A 16,687-nucleotide genomic window follows, 5' to 3' on the forward strand; every position below is an offset into this window, starting at 1 on the left:
ACAACCCGATAAATCTTACTCTGCCTGTTTTTATTCTTTCCAACAAAAATGGAATTTTGGAAAGATTTTACAGAAAGAAACTCTGTTTCTCCGTTGGTCCCAGAGGTGGGTTTCAGCCGATTCAGACCAGTTTGGGCGAACCGGTAGTGGTGACCTGATTGTGCCCACCCGCCCGGGCACAATCCCATCCTATATCATTGTGTTTGTGACATCGCACACATGCGTGGACGGTGCACGTGAGTGAATTGCCATGTTTTGTGACACTGCATGCACGGATGGTGCACGCTCACATTTCCAGTGCTGAGTGAACCAGTTGTTACTGTTGTGACCCAGGCCCAAGTAGGTAGTAGTAGACACAATCAGTTCAAAAACGAACAGACTTTATTAGAACAGCTGAGAATTAACTCATTCTCAGCGTCGTCCAAACTAAATCAAAACAAATTCTTCATAACACAACTCTTCAGTCTTATCAGCCAACCTTGGTCTAATTAGGCAAACTGCCAAAGGCTTTTCTTGGCAAAAGTTCAAAAGCAGAAGACGCCGACAAGAAATAAATGCAGCAAGACAAGGAGCAAATCTATCAACATTGTTTTCCGACAAAGAGCCCAAACGCTGTTGCTGGTCTTTTAAGCCTTATGGGACGGGCCAATCATCTCTTGGCCCTACTCCCGAGTCGTCCTCTTAGCTTTAGCTGCTCTTGTCTTCTGGCAGCTTTTCTCATGCATACATGAGGAACAGGCTCCTCCTGTTCCTCTGCCTCACTACTGTCAGCCTCTGGAGGCTCTGGAGTCCGCACATCACTCCCCGATGGCCCTGGCCCCTTCTCTGCCTCTGACGCAGAGCCCTCATCCGGGCCTTCCCCAGCCTCCAGGACTGGCCCATGTTCTTCCTCAGCCTCATCGCTGTCCGACTCCGTTGCCAGCTCCGCAGGCTGCTGGCGGACCACAACAGTTACGGTATGTGAAGCCCACCTCTGATTGGTCCGTCTGCCCTTCAGCAGGATAACTCTCTGAAAACCGAACAGAATGGGACGAAATGGGTTCTGGAGGAAGAAGCTAGGAAAATAAAGGGGTTTTTAAAACAGGCCTCATCTGGCTTGAGGCTGCAGAGAAGAAAAATATTTTTAAAAAATCTGTGTAATTTCTATAGGAGAGGCAGTTGGATAATGGATCAAAAAGCTGATGATTGCAGCATTCCAAGCTCCTGTCATTTCTAGTCATATAGTCCAGAGTTTGCAGCCTGCCACGTATGCTCATTGCACACACACATACACAAACACACGTAAATGCAACCCAAGGGAGAAGTAGAAACACGCATGATTTCGTTACACCGAAGAAAATATCTGTAGCCACATCTGGTAGACAGTAAGAAAGAATTCCAGAAACCGCATCTGCCTTCCCAGATTTTTCGAGTTGTTCATTACTCTCTCTTGAATCTCTGTCTATGTCCCGCCAGTCCTTGACTTACGACTACAATTGACCCCAAAATTTCTGTTGTTAAGTGAAACCGGGTTATCTACAAGACCGCCTTCTGCCACCGATAGCCTCCCAACGACCTGTGCGCTCCCACAGAGTGGGCCTCCTCAGGGTGCCGTCGACCAAACAATGTCGGTTGGCGGCCCCCAGGGGGAGGGCCTTCTCTGTGGCGGCACCGGCCCTATGGAACGAGCTGCCTCCGGGGTTACGCCAACTCCCCTTCAAACGTGAACTGAAGACTCTACTATTTCATCGTGCGGGACTAGCCTAAGAAATATTTTACTGTAATTTTAAACGGGTTTTAAATCGGTCTTTGACCGCTTTAGTTGATTTGGCCATTAAATATTTGGTTTTAATCTGTTTTTAAAATTGCTATTTATATTTGTATTTTAATATGGCTGTAAACCGCCCTGAGTCCTTCGGGAGAAGGACGGTATAGAAATTAAATTATAAATAAATAAAATAAAACATTTGTCAAGTGGGGTTCCCTCCCCCCCCTTTTACGACCTTTCGTTCCACAGCTGTTAAGGGAATCAGTGCAGTTGTTAAGATAGCAGCATGGTTGTTAAGTGAATCCAGGCTTTTAAAGTATTTGGTTGAAAAGCCCTTGATGATTGTTGTTGTTAGTTGCGAAGTTGTGTCTGATGCATCGCGACCCTACGGTCAACGTTCCTCCAGGCCTTCCTGTCCTCTACCATCCTCTGGAGTCCATTTAAGCTCACGCCGACTGCTTCAGTGACTCCATCCAGCCACCTCGTTCTCTGCCGTCCCCTTCTTCTTTTGCCCTCCATCATTCCCAGCATCAGGCTCTTCTCCAGTGAGTCCTTCCTTCTCATTAGGTGGCCAAAGTATTTGAGTTTCATCTTCAGGATCTCGCCTTCTAAAGAGCAGTCAGGGTTGATCTTCTCTAGGACTGAACGGTTGTATCGCCTTGCAGTCCAAGGGACTCGCAGGAGTCTTCTCCAGCACCAGAGTTCAAAGGCCTCCATTCTTAGAATAGAATAGAATAGAATAGAATAGAATAGAATAGAATAGAATAGAATAGAATAGAATAGAATAGAATAGAATAGAATTTTTATTGGCCAAGTGTGATTGGACACACAAGGAATTTGTCTTTGGTGCATAGGCTCTCAGTGTACATAAAAGAAAAGATACGTTCATCAAGGTACAACATTTACAACACAATTGATGGTCAATATATCAATATAAATCATAAGGACTGCCAGCAACAAGTTATAGTCATACAGTCATAAGTGGAAAGAGATTGGTGATGGGAACTATGAACGATTAATAGTAGTGCAGATTCAGTAAATAGTCTGACAGTGTTGAGGGAATTATTTGTTTAGCAGAGTGATGGCCTTCGGGGAAAAACTGTTCTTGTGTCTAGTTGTTCTGGTGTGCAGTGCTCTATAGCGTCGTTTTGAGGGTAGGAGTTGAAACAGTTTATGTCCAGGATGCGAGGGATCTGCAAATATTTTCACGGTCCTCTTCTTGATTCGTGCAGTATTTGGTGCTCAGCCTTCCTTGATGATTAAAGGAATATATATATATATACAGTATATATTCCTTTAATCACTTTGAAAAAGCAAACCTGTAAAAATTTAACAAATTTGGTACCTCCATTCAAAATATGTACTTCTTGAGGCAGCAACTAATACCTAAAAAAAAATATCACTCAGCGGCAAAATAAATATTTTTTCTGGGGCATTTCCGAATTGAATGGGATAAAAACAACTCTCTTGCGTAACTTTCCTCCTCCAGCAGTAAGGCTAACTAGGGCAAAGTATTGTTTGTCTGAGCTTCCCTTTGTTAACCCTACCAATTAAACCATCTTTCGCTCTTTTCAAGCCTAGGATCTTATTGAGGTAATGTGACGCCGAAAATACAGAAGCGGAATTGTGGATCAGAGAAAAAGTAGGGTTATCAGGTTATCCAGCCTTCGATGCATATCTATTTGATTAGACTAGAAGAGGGACATAAAAGCCAATAATAAGTCACAGCAGGAATTCCTCTGGATATTTCAGCCTTGATGGCCATTGTGAAGGTAAAGGTACAAAATTTTCTCCAGAGCGCAATATCTCAAACGAAGGCTTCCATCCATCCTTGCCGAAACAGCTTTTTATTGAAAAGTACAAGAAGTCCTTGAGTTACAGCCGTAGTGGAGCCTGCCCATTATGGCCGTAAAACGAACGTGTAGGTCGTAAATCGACTCATCCAGATGGCCTTCCCGATTTTATGCCCTTTTTTGTGTGTGTGTGGCTGTCTTGCAGGCTGCCTGCCGCAGTGCTTATAAAACAACCGCTGCAGTTGTCAGGTGAAGGCATGATTCACGATGGGTCAGTTTTGCCGAAAACCGACAATCCTGGGTCTGGGCGAAACTCGGACAAACCCAGTTAGGTGATTGTAGGGCACTGCAAATGCTTGTAAATGTAGACGGTTCTTGATTTTATTTTATTTTATTACTATTTTATTTTATTATTTTATTTTATTTTATTTTATATATTTTATTTTATTTCCTGCTCGCACATGGCGACTCAAGGCGGCTTAAAGGTAAAGGTAAAGGTTCCCCTCGCACATACGTGCTAGTCGTTCCCGACTCTAGGGGGCGGTGCTCATCTCCGTTTCAAAGCCGAAGAGCCATCGTTGTCCGAAGACGTCTCCGTGGTCATGTGGCCGGCATGACTCAATGCCAAAAGCGCACGGAACGCTGTTACCTTCCCACCAAAGGTGGTCCCTATTTTTTCTACTTGCATTTTTACGTGCTTTCGAAACTGCTAGGTTGGCAGAAGCTGGGACAAGGAACGGGAGCTCACCCCGTTACACGGCAGCACTAGGGATTCAAACCGCCGAGCTGCCGACCTTTCGATCAACAAGCTCAACATCCTAGCCCCTGATATAAAAATCATATAAAAGAAAAAAATAAGAAAAAAATAAGAAAAAAATGATAAAATAATAAATTAGTAAAATAACAACACCCCACCCCAACGACAACACATTACACAAGCCATTTAATGGGCTCCATCCCACTCTGGGTTCCCCAGGCCCACTGGCAGAACCAGGTCTTCAGGGCCTTCCAAAAGATTGCTAGAGTGGGGTCCGTTCTAATGTCCGGGGAGATGATGTTCAAGAGAGAGGGAACCACCACAGAGGCGGCCCTTCTTCTGGGTCCCGCCAGCTGTATCGCCTTAGGGGACGGGACATGCAACATTCCTTGCCTCCCCACTCTAGAGGGTCAGGTAGATGTGACCGGCAAGAAATGGTCCCTCACATGCCCGAAATGCGGTCATGTGATCATGAGGCGGGGACAACTGTCAGAACTTTGAATCTGGGTCATATGCACCCCTGAGGAGGCCCGTTGTAACTTCAAACGCTCACTAAGTGATTTCCCATAAGTCGAGGACTAGCTATATTGAATTTCTATACAGATAGTCCTTTTCTTACCACCACAACTGAGTTCAAAATTTCTGTTGCTAAGTGAAATAGTTGTTACAAGTGAGTTTACCCCGTTTTATGACCTTCCGGGTCACAGTGGTTAAGTGAATCACTGAAGTTGCTACGCTAGTAACGGTTATTAAGCAAATCTGGCTTCCCCATTGACTTTTGCTTGTCAAAAGTTCGCAAAATGTGATCACATGGCCCCGGGACACTGCAACCGTCGTAAGTACATGCCAGCTGCCCAGCGTCTGAAGTTTGATCACGTGACCCTAGGACACTGCAACCGTCATAAATACGAGCCTGTTGCCAAGGGTTACAAATGCTGATGGGGTGACCATGGGGATGCGGCCACGGTTGTAAGTGTGAACAATGGCTACGAGTCACTTTTTTCAATGCCGTTGTAACTTCGAACGGCCACTACATGAATGGGTTGTACGTCGACAACTGCCTGTACGCTGCTGATTTTAAATATCGCAGCACGAAAAAGTTATAACCATCGCACCAGCTTCCTTTAAGTAACATCTGTACGGTCTCTTTTTGTTCTGTTTTTCAGCTTCCATGTTTCTGAAACAGGCTTTTGAAGGCGAATATCCTAAATTACTGCGCCTGTATAATGATTTCTGGAAGCGCCTTCAGCAATACAGCAAAAGCATTCAGAGAAACCTGATTGCGAACGGCAGCGCCGAGCCTTTATCCGAACTTCTTCAAATAGATGACGATACGCAGGACCTGTTCATGCAGAAGAAACAAGATTACGAGTACGAGCGCTTCCGTCTGTAATTAGAGAACAGAATATTTCAGACTTCAGATTCCTTGCAACGAATTAGGTCGTTTTTCCGTAGCGCAGAAGTGATGTTTATAAATAGATAGAAATTGGGTTTGCTGTTAACAAAGGCAGTGAAGCTACGGCCATTCAGTGATTAGAATTGGCCGGTTTGAATGGAAGCAGATTGAAGCTTAGGGAGCAGGGGTGAAATCCTACCGGTTCACACCGGTTCGGGTGAACCGGTAGTAATAAAAGCTATCGCTTCAGGCGAATCGGGAGTAAAAATATTCTAACAGTTCATCTCAAGCAGTATTTCCGACAATCAGCTGTGCCACATGATTTATATTCGCTAGAAAGCAGAAAATCCTGCTTTCTAGCGAATCTAAATGGTGCAGCACAGCTGTTTCCCTCCCCCCACTGTTCTACTTGCCTTCAAACGGCTTCTTTTTCCACGCGAAGCACGTGTTTGGTGTACACTGTACAAGCAAACATTTTATTTTTGGTGCACACTGCAATGCGCACACAGCATACATTTGGCGCGCGTGCGCGGGTAGCGAACCGGTGGCAACCTGCGGAGGATTTCACCAGTGTTAGGGAGTGTTGGGTTTGGTTTGTGAGAGTCTTTTTTTTTTTTTTACACAAAATTCTTGTGTACCTCCAATTCTTGTATCGTGACTTAGTAAACAGCCATAAAGCAATATTTCTGCCCTGGAAGCAACCCTCAAAATATGGATGTTCTCTTTCAAAACGGATGCGTTTAGTGTATGCAGAAAACTTGATTTTAAGTTGAGAAGTATTTCGCTTTGATCAATGTTTCTTGACGTAGGACGCCAATCACACTTCACTGGGGTTTTTGAATTACTAATTTGAGCAAGGCATACATTTTGATAGAAGAGTATAGGGGCTAGTACCACTTTATACAGCGCTGGTAAGACCACAGTTGGAATACTGCGTCTAGTTGTAGTCATAGTGATGCCAAAAAAAAAAAATGTTGACACTCTAGAAAGAGTGCAGAGAAGAGCCAGAAAGATGGTTAAGGAAGTGGAGGCTAAACTGTATGATACTGTACATAGTTGTGGGAACTGGGAATGTCTAATCTAGAGAAAAGAAGGACTAGGAGTGACATGATAGCAGTCTTCCAATATTTGAGGGCCTGCCACAAAAAAGAGGGAGTCAGCCTATTCTCCAAAGGACCTGAGGGCAGGACAAGAAGTAACAGGTGGAAGTTTATCAAACAGATCCAATCTAGAATTAAGGAGAAATTTCCTGACAGTGGGAACAATTAATCAGTGGAACAAGTTGCCTCCAGGAGTTGTGGGTACTCCCATCACTGGAGGTCTTTGAGAAGAGATTGGACAGCCATTTGTCCAGAATTTTTGAGCAGGGGGTTGGACTAGAAGACCTCCAAGGTCCCTTCCAACTCTGTTATTCCGTATTCCATATACACCCAACTAGACCACATCTCTCTGGATCAACAGCTCTATAAGAACTAAAGCTCACTGCAGAGATACTTGCTTTTTAATGGTGGAGTTCAGATTAATAAGCAAGTGTGTGGTTGTTTGTAGTATCACTGGAAATTATCACTGAGCCATGGTGGCGCAGTGGTTAGAATGCAGTATTGCAGGCTGACTCTGCTCACTGTCAGGAGTTTGATCCTGACCGGCTCAAGGCTGAATCAGCCTTCCGTCCTTCCGAGGTTGGTAAAATGAGGACCCAGATTGTTGGGGGCAAGAGGCTGACTCTGTAAACCGCTTAGAGAGAGCTGTAAAGCAGTATATTATTCTAAGTGCTGTTGCTGTTATGGGGCTATGTACAATGATCGTGACGAATGATCTTGATTTGATATTTGATTTGATTTGATTATGTGCCATCAGATTGGTGTCAACTCTTAGGCACTACACAGGTCACTTTTTTCCAGGACAGTCTATTTGTCAGGCACAAAAAATAGGACCACACATTAAGTTCCAGTTAAACTGTACATAAGAAGTGAACTAACAGTCGGCACTAAATTAGTGCTAGATAAAAGTTAATGGAATTCAAGAGGGGTTGGACTTTAAACCTTTTCTGGCTATATAGAGGTTCCAGACTGATTCCTCTCTTGACTCCACCCCCAATCTCTGTCCTTCTCCTACCTATACTATTCCCAATCTACAATAATCCTTCAACAAGACGAATGTAAAAGATTGGGAAGCGGTCTGTAAGTCCAAATGCTCTTGCCATTATTCTCTGCAAAAGTCTCAGATGGGTTGCCATGTTAAGGCGCGGTTTGCAAAACAAAAATAAATACTTTTCTATTTGTTAATTGCTCCCTCATTGTAGCCCGGAGAAAGCATTAAAAAATTCTTTGCAACTGTACGAAGCTGCCTATCTCTCGAAATCGCTGTCGCGGCTCTTTGATCCCATCAACCTGGTCTTTCCTCCCGGAGGTCGCAACCCTCCATCGGCCGACGAACTGGACAGCATCATTAAAATCATTGCAAGGTGAGTGTTGGTTATAAATTTCAGTGCCTGTATGATGCATGTATGATAGGTTTCAGCCAGTTCTGACCGGTTCTTGCGAACCAGTAGCAGAAATTTTGAGTAGTTCGGAGAACCAGTAGCGGAAATTTTGAGTAGTTCGGAGAACGGATAAATACCACCTCTGCCTGGCCCCGCCCCCAATCTATTCACTGCCTCCCAGTCTCCCAGCTGATAGGCTAGAAGGAAAAAAATCAGGGCTCATTTTTCAGCCGGGAAATCGCTTGGCAAAGAAGAAGAAGAAAAAGAAGAAGAAGAAAAAAAACTAGGACGCTGTTGCTTTAAATTGACAATCCAAGAAGCAGTTGCTGGAAGGAGGTTTTTACTTGCAGAAGCGAAGTGACATTCAGCAATTTCTGGGCCAGCTGAACAACAAACTGAATAAGAGGAGGGATTCTTATATGGCTCTATGTTTTTGAAGTTTTGGGGTTTGTGCAACATGGGCTTTGTGTTTCTAAAAAGGTTTGGGCGATTTCCATTGTGAAATATCCTGTCTCGAATGAGTTTTCTGCCTGCTTGTAAATGGAGCTGAACTTCCGGCTTCCACTTTCTATTACCTCTAAGCACCTGTAGCTGTTTTCTTCTTACAAAGTTTCCTTTATGCAGCTGGCAGGAATGTGGAATGAGCCTCAGGCAGGTTCCTTTGTTAGCAGCTTGATTTTTCCTTGCTTTTCTGGAAGCCTTTTCTTTTGAGTAAATATCTTATTTGGGGAAATGAAGAGGGGGGAGTTTGATTCCTTCCCAGAGCAGGTTAGTGGGGTGGGGAGGGAAAGGGGATTTTGAAGTAACCTTCCCCTGCCACGCCCACCAAGCCACACCCACCAAGCCACACCACACCACACCCACCAAGCCACACCCACAGAACCGGTAGTAAAAAAATTTGAAACCCACCACTGGTATGATGTGACTTTTACCCCCCTTCTTCCTTCCTAATCACCATTTTGAAACGGAGCATTCCTTGGGGTTGCATTATTCATTTCTTCATCTTTTTGCTACTGTTATTTTATTTTATTTTCCCTAGTGAGCTGAACGTGGCAGCTGTGGATGCAAACCTCAGCTTGGCGGTATCAAAAAACGTGGCAAAGACCATCCAGTTATTTGGCGTGAAGTCTGAACAACTTGTAAGTCATTTTTTTAAAAAAAGAAAAGAAAAACTAATCCCAAAATGAGCCCCATATGCTAGAAATGTAAAAATAAAGAGGGAACATATGTGGTGGTCCTGCCCTGAATCCCGTAAATATTGGTTAAAAATTAAAAGAGTGGCTACAGGAAATCACAAATGAACAATTGGATGTAGAACCGGAACTCTTTTTATTGGGGATTTTTAAAAAAAATATGTGAAGAGTATAAAATATTTAATACTACACGTATTAACTGCTGCTAGGATGGCCTTCACTCAATGTTGGAAACAGCCATGTATACCTACAAAGAAACTTGTTATACAAAAGATCATAAACTGCGCAGAAATGGACAAACTAACGCTGAGTTTAAAAGATAAAGAGACATCGGAAAACAAATAAAAAAAATCAATAAGCTGCTGAAAATAATTGAGAAGTTGGCACCGGTCTCGCCAATAATGAGATGGGTAATCTATAGCAAAGCATGCTAAAAGCTGAAAAAATGTTTTCCTGGTTTTCACATAATGTCTAATTTTGCCCAATGCATTAGACTAGCTGAAAATAGGGTTGCGTAATTGGGATTTGTGTGTTGCGGCCATCGGCTGTGAACCAGACCATTTTCTGAAACCGCAATTTGACAATTTATCTGCGTGCTACACCAATACAGCATCTTATCTTCACCTGGATTGATGTTGTAGTGCAGGGGGAGTCTCCAAGCTTGGCGGCTATTAAGACTTGCGGACTTCAACTCCCAGAATTCCATGCTGACTGTGGGGAATTCTGGGAGTTGAAGTCCTCAAGTCTTAAAGTCACCAGGTATGGAGACCCCTGGCTTAGTGTACTATGAGGACTGATCCAGTAAATCAACAAAGCATGATTAGGGGACTGGAGGATAAAACATATGAAGAACGGTTGCAGGAACTGGGTATGTCTAGTTTAACAAAAAGAAGGACTAGGGGAGACATGATAGCTGTGTTCCAATATCTTAGGGGCTGCCACAAAGAAGAGGGAGTCAGGCTGTTCACCAAAGCACCTGAGGGTAGAACAAGAAGCAATGGGTGGAAACTGGTCAAAGAAAGAAGCAACTTAGAACTAAGGAGAAATTTCCTGACAGTTAGAACAATTAATAAGTGGAACGACTTGCCTTCAGAAGTTATGAATGCTCCAACACTGGAAATTTTTAAGAAAATGTTGGATAACCATCTGACTGAGATGGTATAGGGTTTCCTGCCTGGGCAGGGGGTTGGACTAGAAGGCCTCCAAGGTCCCTTCCAACTCTGATGTTATGTTATGTTATGTTAAATCCTCACAATACACATGGGGCTGCCCCAGAGAGGAACGGGTCAAGCTATTTTCCAAAGCCAGACAAGGAATAATGGATGGAAACTGATCAAGGAGAGATTCAACCTGGAACTAAGACATTTTCTGACAGTGAGAACAATCAACCAGCGGAACAAAAGTTGTCTTCAGAAGTTGTGGGAGCTTCATCACTGGAAGCTTTCCAGAAGAGACTGGACTGCCATTTGTCGGAAATGGTGTAGAGTCTCCTGCTGGGGTGGGGGTGGGGATTGGACTAGATGACCTGCAAGGTCCCTTCCAACTCTGTTAATCTGTTAAATCTGCTAAAAGTACTTTAGGGGAGAGTTTTCTGTTGAGAATTTAAGAGAAAGGCCGATAAAGGGAGAAATGATTTTCAGGTTTGTGGTTCCTCAGCTGGTTGAAGCCTCATCACCCTGCAGTGGTCCAATGGGCAGGGGGTTGGACTAGATGACCTGCAAGGTCCCTTCCAACTCTGTTAATCTGTTAAATCTGCTAAAAGTACTTTAGGGGAGAGTTTTCTGTTCAGAATTTAAGAGAAAGGCATGCCGATAAAGGGAGAAATGATTTTCAGGTTTGTGATTCCTCAGCTGGCTGAAGCCCCATCACCCTGCAATGGTCCAAGAAGCTAAATGAATTGGTGTAGCTGTCTTAGCAGGCCATAATGGGATCCCATCTGACCGTTTAATCCATCTTGGTTAAAACCTGACACCCGCTCTTTAACTTTTCCTCCAAGGAGCTTCCGATGGTGGGATGGCGGAAAGAGGAGCTTATCCCGAGTATCTTAAAATCCGGGCCCTGTTTGTATGGGACCACATGCTTAAATTACTCCTTGAATCTAAAACTTCGTTCATTTACTACAGCAAATAAATACAAATAAATTAGCGGTCCTTGGCTTGCGGTTCGTTTAGTGACCATCCAAAGTTACAACAGCACTAAAAAAAAAAAAAAAAAGCGACACGACCCTTTTTCACACTTATGACCGTCGTAGCATCCCCGGAAGTCACGCGATCAAAATTCAGACGCTTGGCAATTGACTCATATTTATGACGGTTGCAGTGTCCCGGGGTCATGGCGTGATCCCTTTTACGACTTTCTGACAAGCCAAAACGGCGGGAAAAGCCGGATTCACTTAATTACTGCCACGACTCTCTGAGCAGCTGTAGTGGTTCACAGGTGTGGCAAGAAAAGTCGTAACATGGAGCAAAACTCACTTAAGCAGCTGTTTCGCCGAGCAAGATAAATTTTGGCTTCCGTTGTGGTCGTAAGTTGAGAACTACCTGGGTTTCGTAAATTTCTGCTCCAACATCTTTTAAAGGCACCTTGCCTAATGGTAAATAAAGTTTATGTCGAGTTCTTCCATTTTCAAACACAATTATTTTTAGTTTCAGGTAGATTTTGACATCCCAGAAATGCCATGTTTTGAGTGGTGTGGTGGCCTAGAGGTGGAGCTCTCGCCTCACAATCAGGAGGCTGTGAGTTCGATCCTAGGTAGAGGCAGATATTTCTCTCTCTCTCTCTGGGCACAATGAGAATATATCTGCTGAATATAACTCCGCACTGGCAACAGGAAGGGCATCCGGCCAGTAAACACTCAGCTCCGTTCAGTTGCCCAGACTCCACCCCGCAAGAGATTATGGGGTCGTTAAAAGAGGAAGAGGATGACTCAAAAGTGCCATGTTTATTTTCTCTTATTGTTATTATCGTATACGTGTATGTATCCACTATAGTAACTGGCAAAAAGTTTTAGATTGGAAGATTAATGCTTGCTGTTCTTTTTCACTGGCTCCGAATACATTTCTGAAAACTTTTTCCTATTGATCCTTGCGGGATTGTGTCACTTTTATTCTGAACACGAAGATGTAATTCAACTCCATCTTGTTTGCGACTGCTTTTATTTGCTGGATGTTTGTCAGAGATGGATTCTACCATCCCCACGGGGCCTTATTGATCTGTATCGTATCTCTGTGGTATGCCTCATTATTGCTTGAAAATCCCCCATTTAAATAGGGAGCTGTGTTTTGCAGGCGGCGTACAGTTCTTCACTAATAATCTCTTGTATCTTCATCGCGTCATCAATCTGCCATTGAAGTGAAATAAAATCGGTTCACATTTATTGCCACTGTTGCAATGATAATTGGATAATTTGTATTAAGTTGCAAACAGGGAGATGATCTCTGTCAATCTGTGGTTAAACGATAGGATAGGATAGGATAGGATAGGATAGGACAGGACAGGACAGGACAGGACAGGACAGGACAGGACAGGACAGGATAGGATAGGATAGGATAGAATGAAGGGAGTGGTATGGAATGGAAGGGAATAGAATAGAATAGAATAGAACAGAACAGAACAGAACAGAACAGAACAGAACAGAAAATATGGAATGGAATGGAATGGAATATATGGAATGGAAGGGAATAGAATAGAATAGAATAGAATAGAATAGAATAGAATAGAATAGAATAGAATAGAACAACAGAACAGAACAGAACAGAACAGAAAATATGGAATGGAATGGAATGGAATATATGGAGTGGAATGGAATGGAATGGAACAGAACGGAACAGAACAGAACAGAAAATATGGAATGGAATGGAATGGAATGGAACGGAACAGAGCGGAATGGAACAGAACGGAACAGAACAGAACAGAACAGGAAATATGGAATGGAATAGAATAGAATAGAATAGAGTAGAACAGAACAGAGCAGAACAGAACAGAATAGTTGGAAGGGACCTTGGAGGTCTTCTAGTCCAACCCCCTGCTTAGGCAGGAAGCCCTATAGAATTTCAGACAAATGGTTATCCAATCTCTTCTTAAACTAATAATAATAACAATAGAACCGTATTCTATTGTTATGGTATTCCTCTATTACCCTGTTTCCCTGAAAATAAGACATGTCCCGAAAATAAGGCCAAGCCTGATTTTTGGGGTGGGCCTAAATATACACCCTCTCCTGAAAATAAGCCCCCCCCATGGCGCGTCCAGCAGCGGGGCGCTGGTCTCGGCGGGAATGGCTGAGGCGCTGCAGGTGTTGCTGCTGTTGCCGCCACCGCTTGCACATGCCCGGCGGCGCCCTGAAGCCAAGCTCAGCCATAGGCGAGGAGCGTTGGCTGGGCCGGCTGAGCTGTGTGTGTTGGGGCTGCCTTTGGCGTGGCTGCCCGGCGTCTTGCTGCCGGGCGCCTGGAAAGAGTAAACTGGACCTGCGATTGGAGCGGAGAGGAGCAGGGGGGAAGGGAAGGCCTCTGGAGACTGTCACTTTACAATCACTACGGTTTCTCAGGGTTCCAAGTAATAGATCCATATCAAGCAAAATTCTGAGGCAGGTGGATTCCTCAAAGAATAGCTTTATTGGAAACACCATATTGGCACAGTTCTGGTGAAAACTAACTCGGAAAGGTTCCCACGGTTTTCACGTAATTAAAAGTAAAAGTTTTTCCCTCAGCCCCAAACAATCAGTCACATGGTCCAATCAAGGCGCTGTCTGGTTGCCTGGTGACATCGCTCCTCCTTCCTCCGACCAGGTGTGAGAATGACCTTGGTTCCGAAGAGAAAGTATTTTGTTTTGACTATACAGCCCCAGCTATCTCTAATTCCCCCACTCCTTATCCCTCAGCTCCAGTGTGGCTTCAGCCAGGCCAGCTTCAGGATTGACACGGTTGTTAAGTTAGTGACACGGTTGTTAAGTGAATCCAACTTTCCCCTTGACTTTGCTTGCCAGAAGGTGATCCCATGTCCCTGGGACACGGCAACAGTCATAAATATGAACCAGTTGCCAAGAGAAGAGACTCTTCTTGCATCTTGCTCAACTCTGTGAAGATCTTTCCAAACTTTGACTCTACCTACCAGACTTCGATTATTATGCTTCTTCGTTTTCATCCAAAATAGCACTTCCTATCATAACATCCACATTTTCTCATTTCCGAATAGTTTTCTGGCCTTAAACATTTAACAGATTGTTACGCAAGGAAATACATTTTTCTTAAGAGGATAGAAAGTTCCACACATTAATCATATTTTAAGCAGTACCTTATTTTTAGCAAAACACAGAAAAACAGTCGTAGGGAAGATACGGGTAGTAGTAAGTTTCCAATTTGATCGGCTCGCTCTTAAAAGGCTGAAAAACGGATGGGTTGCAAAGCAATGAGCCGGTATCCAACATATTATTATTTTTTTATGTTCAAGAATTTCTTCGATCCCGAGACATTCCTTAAAAAACCTGAATGTCTCATTTTGGGGTATGTTTGGGTGCTGTGGAATATGTATTAGCCAAGTCTTTGAAATCAATTGCATCAATTTTATCTTTAAAAGATACAAAGATGACCTCTTTCTTTTGAAGGGGTGTCGGAACAAAAAAAAATTGGTCGGAAAAAATAGGTTCGTGTTTTGTACCCTCACACCCTGCTCCAGCCTTGTATTTAATTTGGGGGCAATTTAATTTACTATAAGTCTTACGAGCTTGTCTGTTAGAACATAAACATATTGTTTGCTGTCATAGTAATACTTTTATGGGACTACCTACAACGATTGTGACATCCTTGATGGGCCTGATTTGATTTGTTTATGTGACATCAGATTGTGTCAACTCTTAGGCACCACATAGGTAAGTTTTTCCCAGGATGGTCTATTTGTCAGGCACAAAGAATAGGCACCACACGTTAAGTTCCAGTTAAACTCTACACAAGAAGTCAACTAACGGTCAGCACTAAATTGGCGCTAAGAGTTAATGGAATTCAAGAGGGTTTGAACACAACAAACCCTCTATAGTTAAATCAATGATTCCTTTATTAGAAATCCACATCTATTCATCTCCGCCCCCTGCCTTTTATCCCCAGATCTAGGGTGGGGCTTCGCTAGCAACATTGGCTCTTCCATCCTGAGACTGGCCCATAGATTTCCACTGCTCTCCTCTCCTCTGCCTTCTGCGCATCAGGCACTGGACCCAGCTGTTCCTCCTCTTCCTCATCAGCCACCTCCAGACCTGAGAGCTGTTGACTCTCCATCTGAGGGCTGACGAATGGCTCAGGCTCCTCCTCTCTCTCTCTCTCTCTCTCTCTCTCTCTCTCTCTCTCTCTCTGACAGCTCCATTCCCTCTTCCCCCTTGGAGCTCTCAGGTTGCCTTGATGCTGGCCTCGAGTCCCACACCTCCTCCACCTCCTCCTCCTCCTCCTCCTCCTCCTCCTCCTCCTCCTCCTCCTCCTCTGATTCGGCTGCTGATGGGGCCGGTGACCGAGAGGCCACAATAGGACTCTTTGTGGCTATGTAGAGATTCTAAAAGATTCCTCTCTTGACTCCACCCCCAGTCTCTGTCTTTCCTTATTCCCAATCTACAATAATCCTTCAGATGCTCCAGTGATGCTCTCACATCACTGCCACTGAACCCATTGACTTTGATGATCAGCATCCTCCCGTTTCCTTTTAATGGGACTTCTCCTCCATACCAGCGGTCCTGTGAACAGGCATTTCTCCCCTATGGTAGTTGTTTATCAAAGATCCTCTAAGTCCCGAATCTGCCCAATCATCCTAAAATCTTATTTAGCAGATCCTAAGTATCCTCCTACTGTTTCTTCCATTCTAGCATTACTGGGACAATATCACATGTTCATTCTTCATCAAACTGGATGAGATGGGAAGGGAAGGGAAGGGAAGGGAGGGAGGGAAGGAAGGAAGGAAGGAAGGAAGGAAGGAAGGAAGGAAGGAAGGAAGGAGCAAGCAATAGCACTTGGACTTATATACCGCTTCACAATGCTTTACAGCCCTCTTTAAGCGGTTTACAGAATCAGCACATTGTCCCCAAACAATCTGGCTTCTCATTTTACCGACCTCGGAAGGATGGAAGGCTGAGTCAACCTTGAGCCCCGTCAGAATCGAACTGCTGGCAGTGAGAATGCTGAGCTAGCCTGCAATACTGCATTCTCACCACTGCGCCACCACGGCTCTTGTAGTTGGAGATATTTCCACATGCCCAAATTTCCCCAGGTTAGGAAGCAGACCATGTCTGAAATAGCTGGCTTTGAAGTTGTCTGCACTGGCTAAGAACCCTAAGAAGGATGCTA

General features: G+C 44.0%; 2 protein-coding genes across 2 annotated transcripts in view; one reads left to right on the forward strand and one right to left on the reverse strand.

Annotated features, from left to right (window-relative positions):
- Nucleotides 1-16,687, forward strand: part of COG5 (component of oligomeric golgi complex 5) — a 169,253-nt gene that overhangs the window by 123,683 nt on the left and 28,883 nt on the right. Inside the window, exons 12-14 of the mRNA XM_058190345.1 lie at nt 5,464-5,668; nt 7,996-8,157; nt 9,215-9,314. Coding sequence (XP_058046328.1) covers nt 5,464-5,668; nt 7,996-8,157; nt 9,215-9,314 — 467 coding nt within the window. The remainder of the gene's footprint in view (nt 1-5,463; nt 5,669-7,995; nt 8,158-9,214; nt 9,315-16,687) is intronic.
- Nucleotides 5,055-16,687, reverse strand: part of PRKAR2B (protein kinase cAMP-dependent type II regulatory subunit beta) — a 150,977-nt gene continuing 139,344 nt past the window's right edge. Inside the window, exon 12 of the transcript XR_009156037.1 lies at nt 5,055-5,072. The gene's annotated coding sequence lies outside the window, so the exon portion shown is untranslated. The remainder of the gene's footprint in view (nt 5,073-16,687) is intronic.

The sequence above is a fragment of the Ahaetulla prasina genome, chromosome 7 (genome assembly GCF_028640845.1).
Source record: "Ahaetulla prasina isolate Xishuangbanna chromosome 7, ASM2864084v1, whole genome shotgun sequence".
NCBI lineage: Eukaryota > Metazoa > Chordata > Lepidosauria > Squamata > Colubridae > Ahaetulla > Ahaetulla prasina.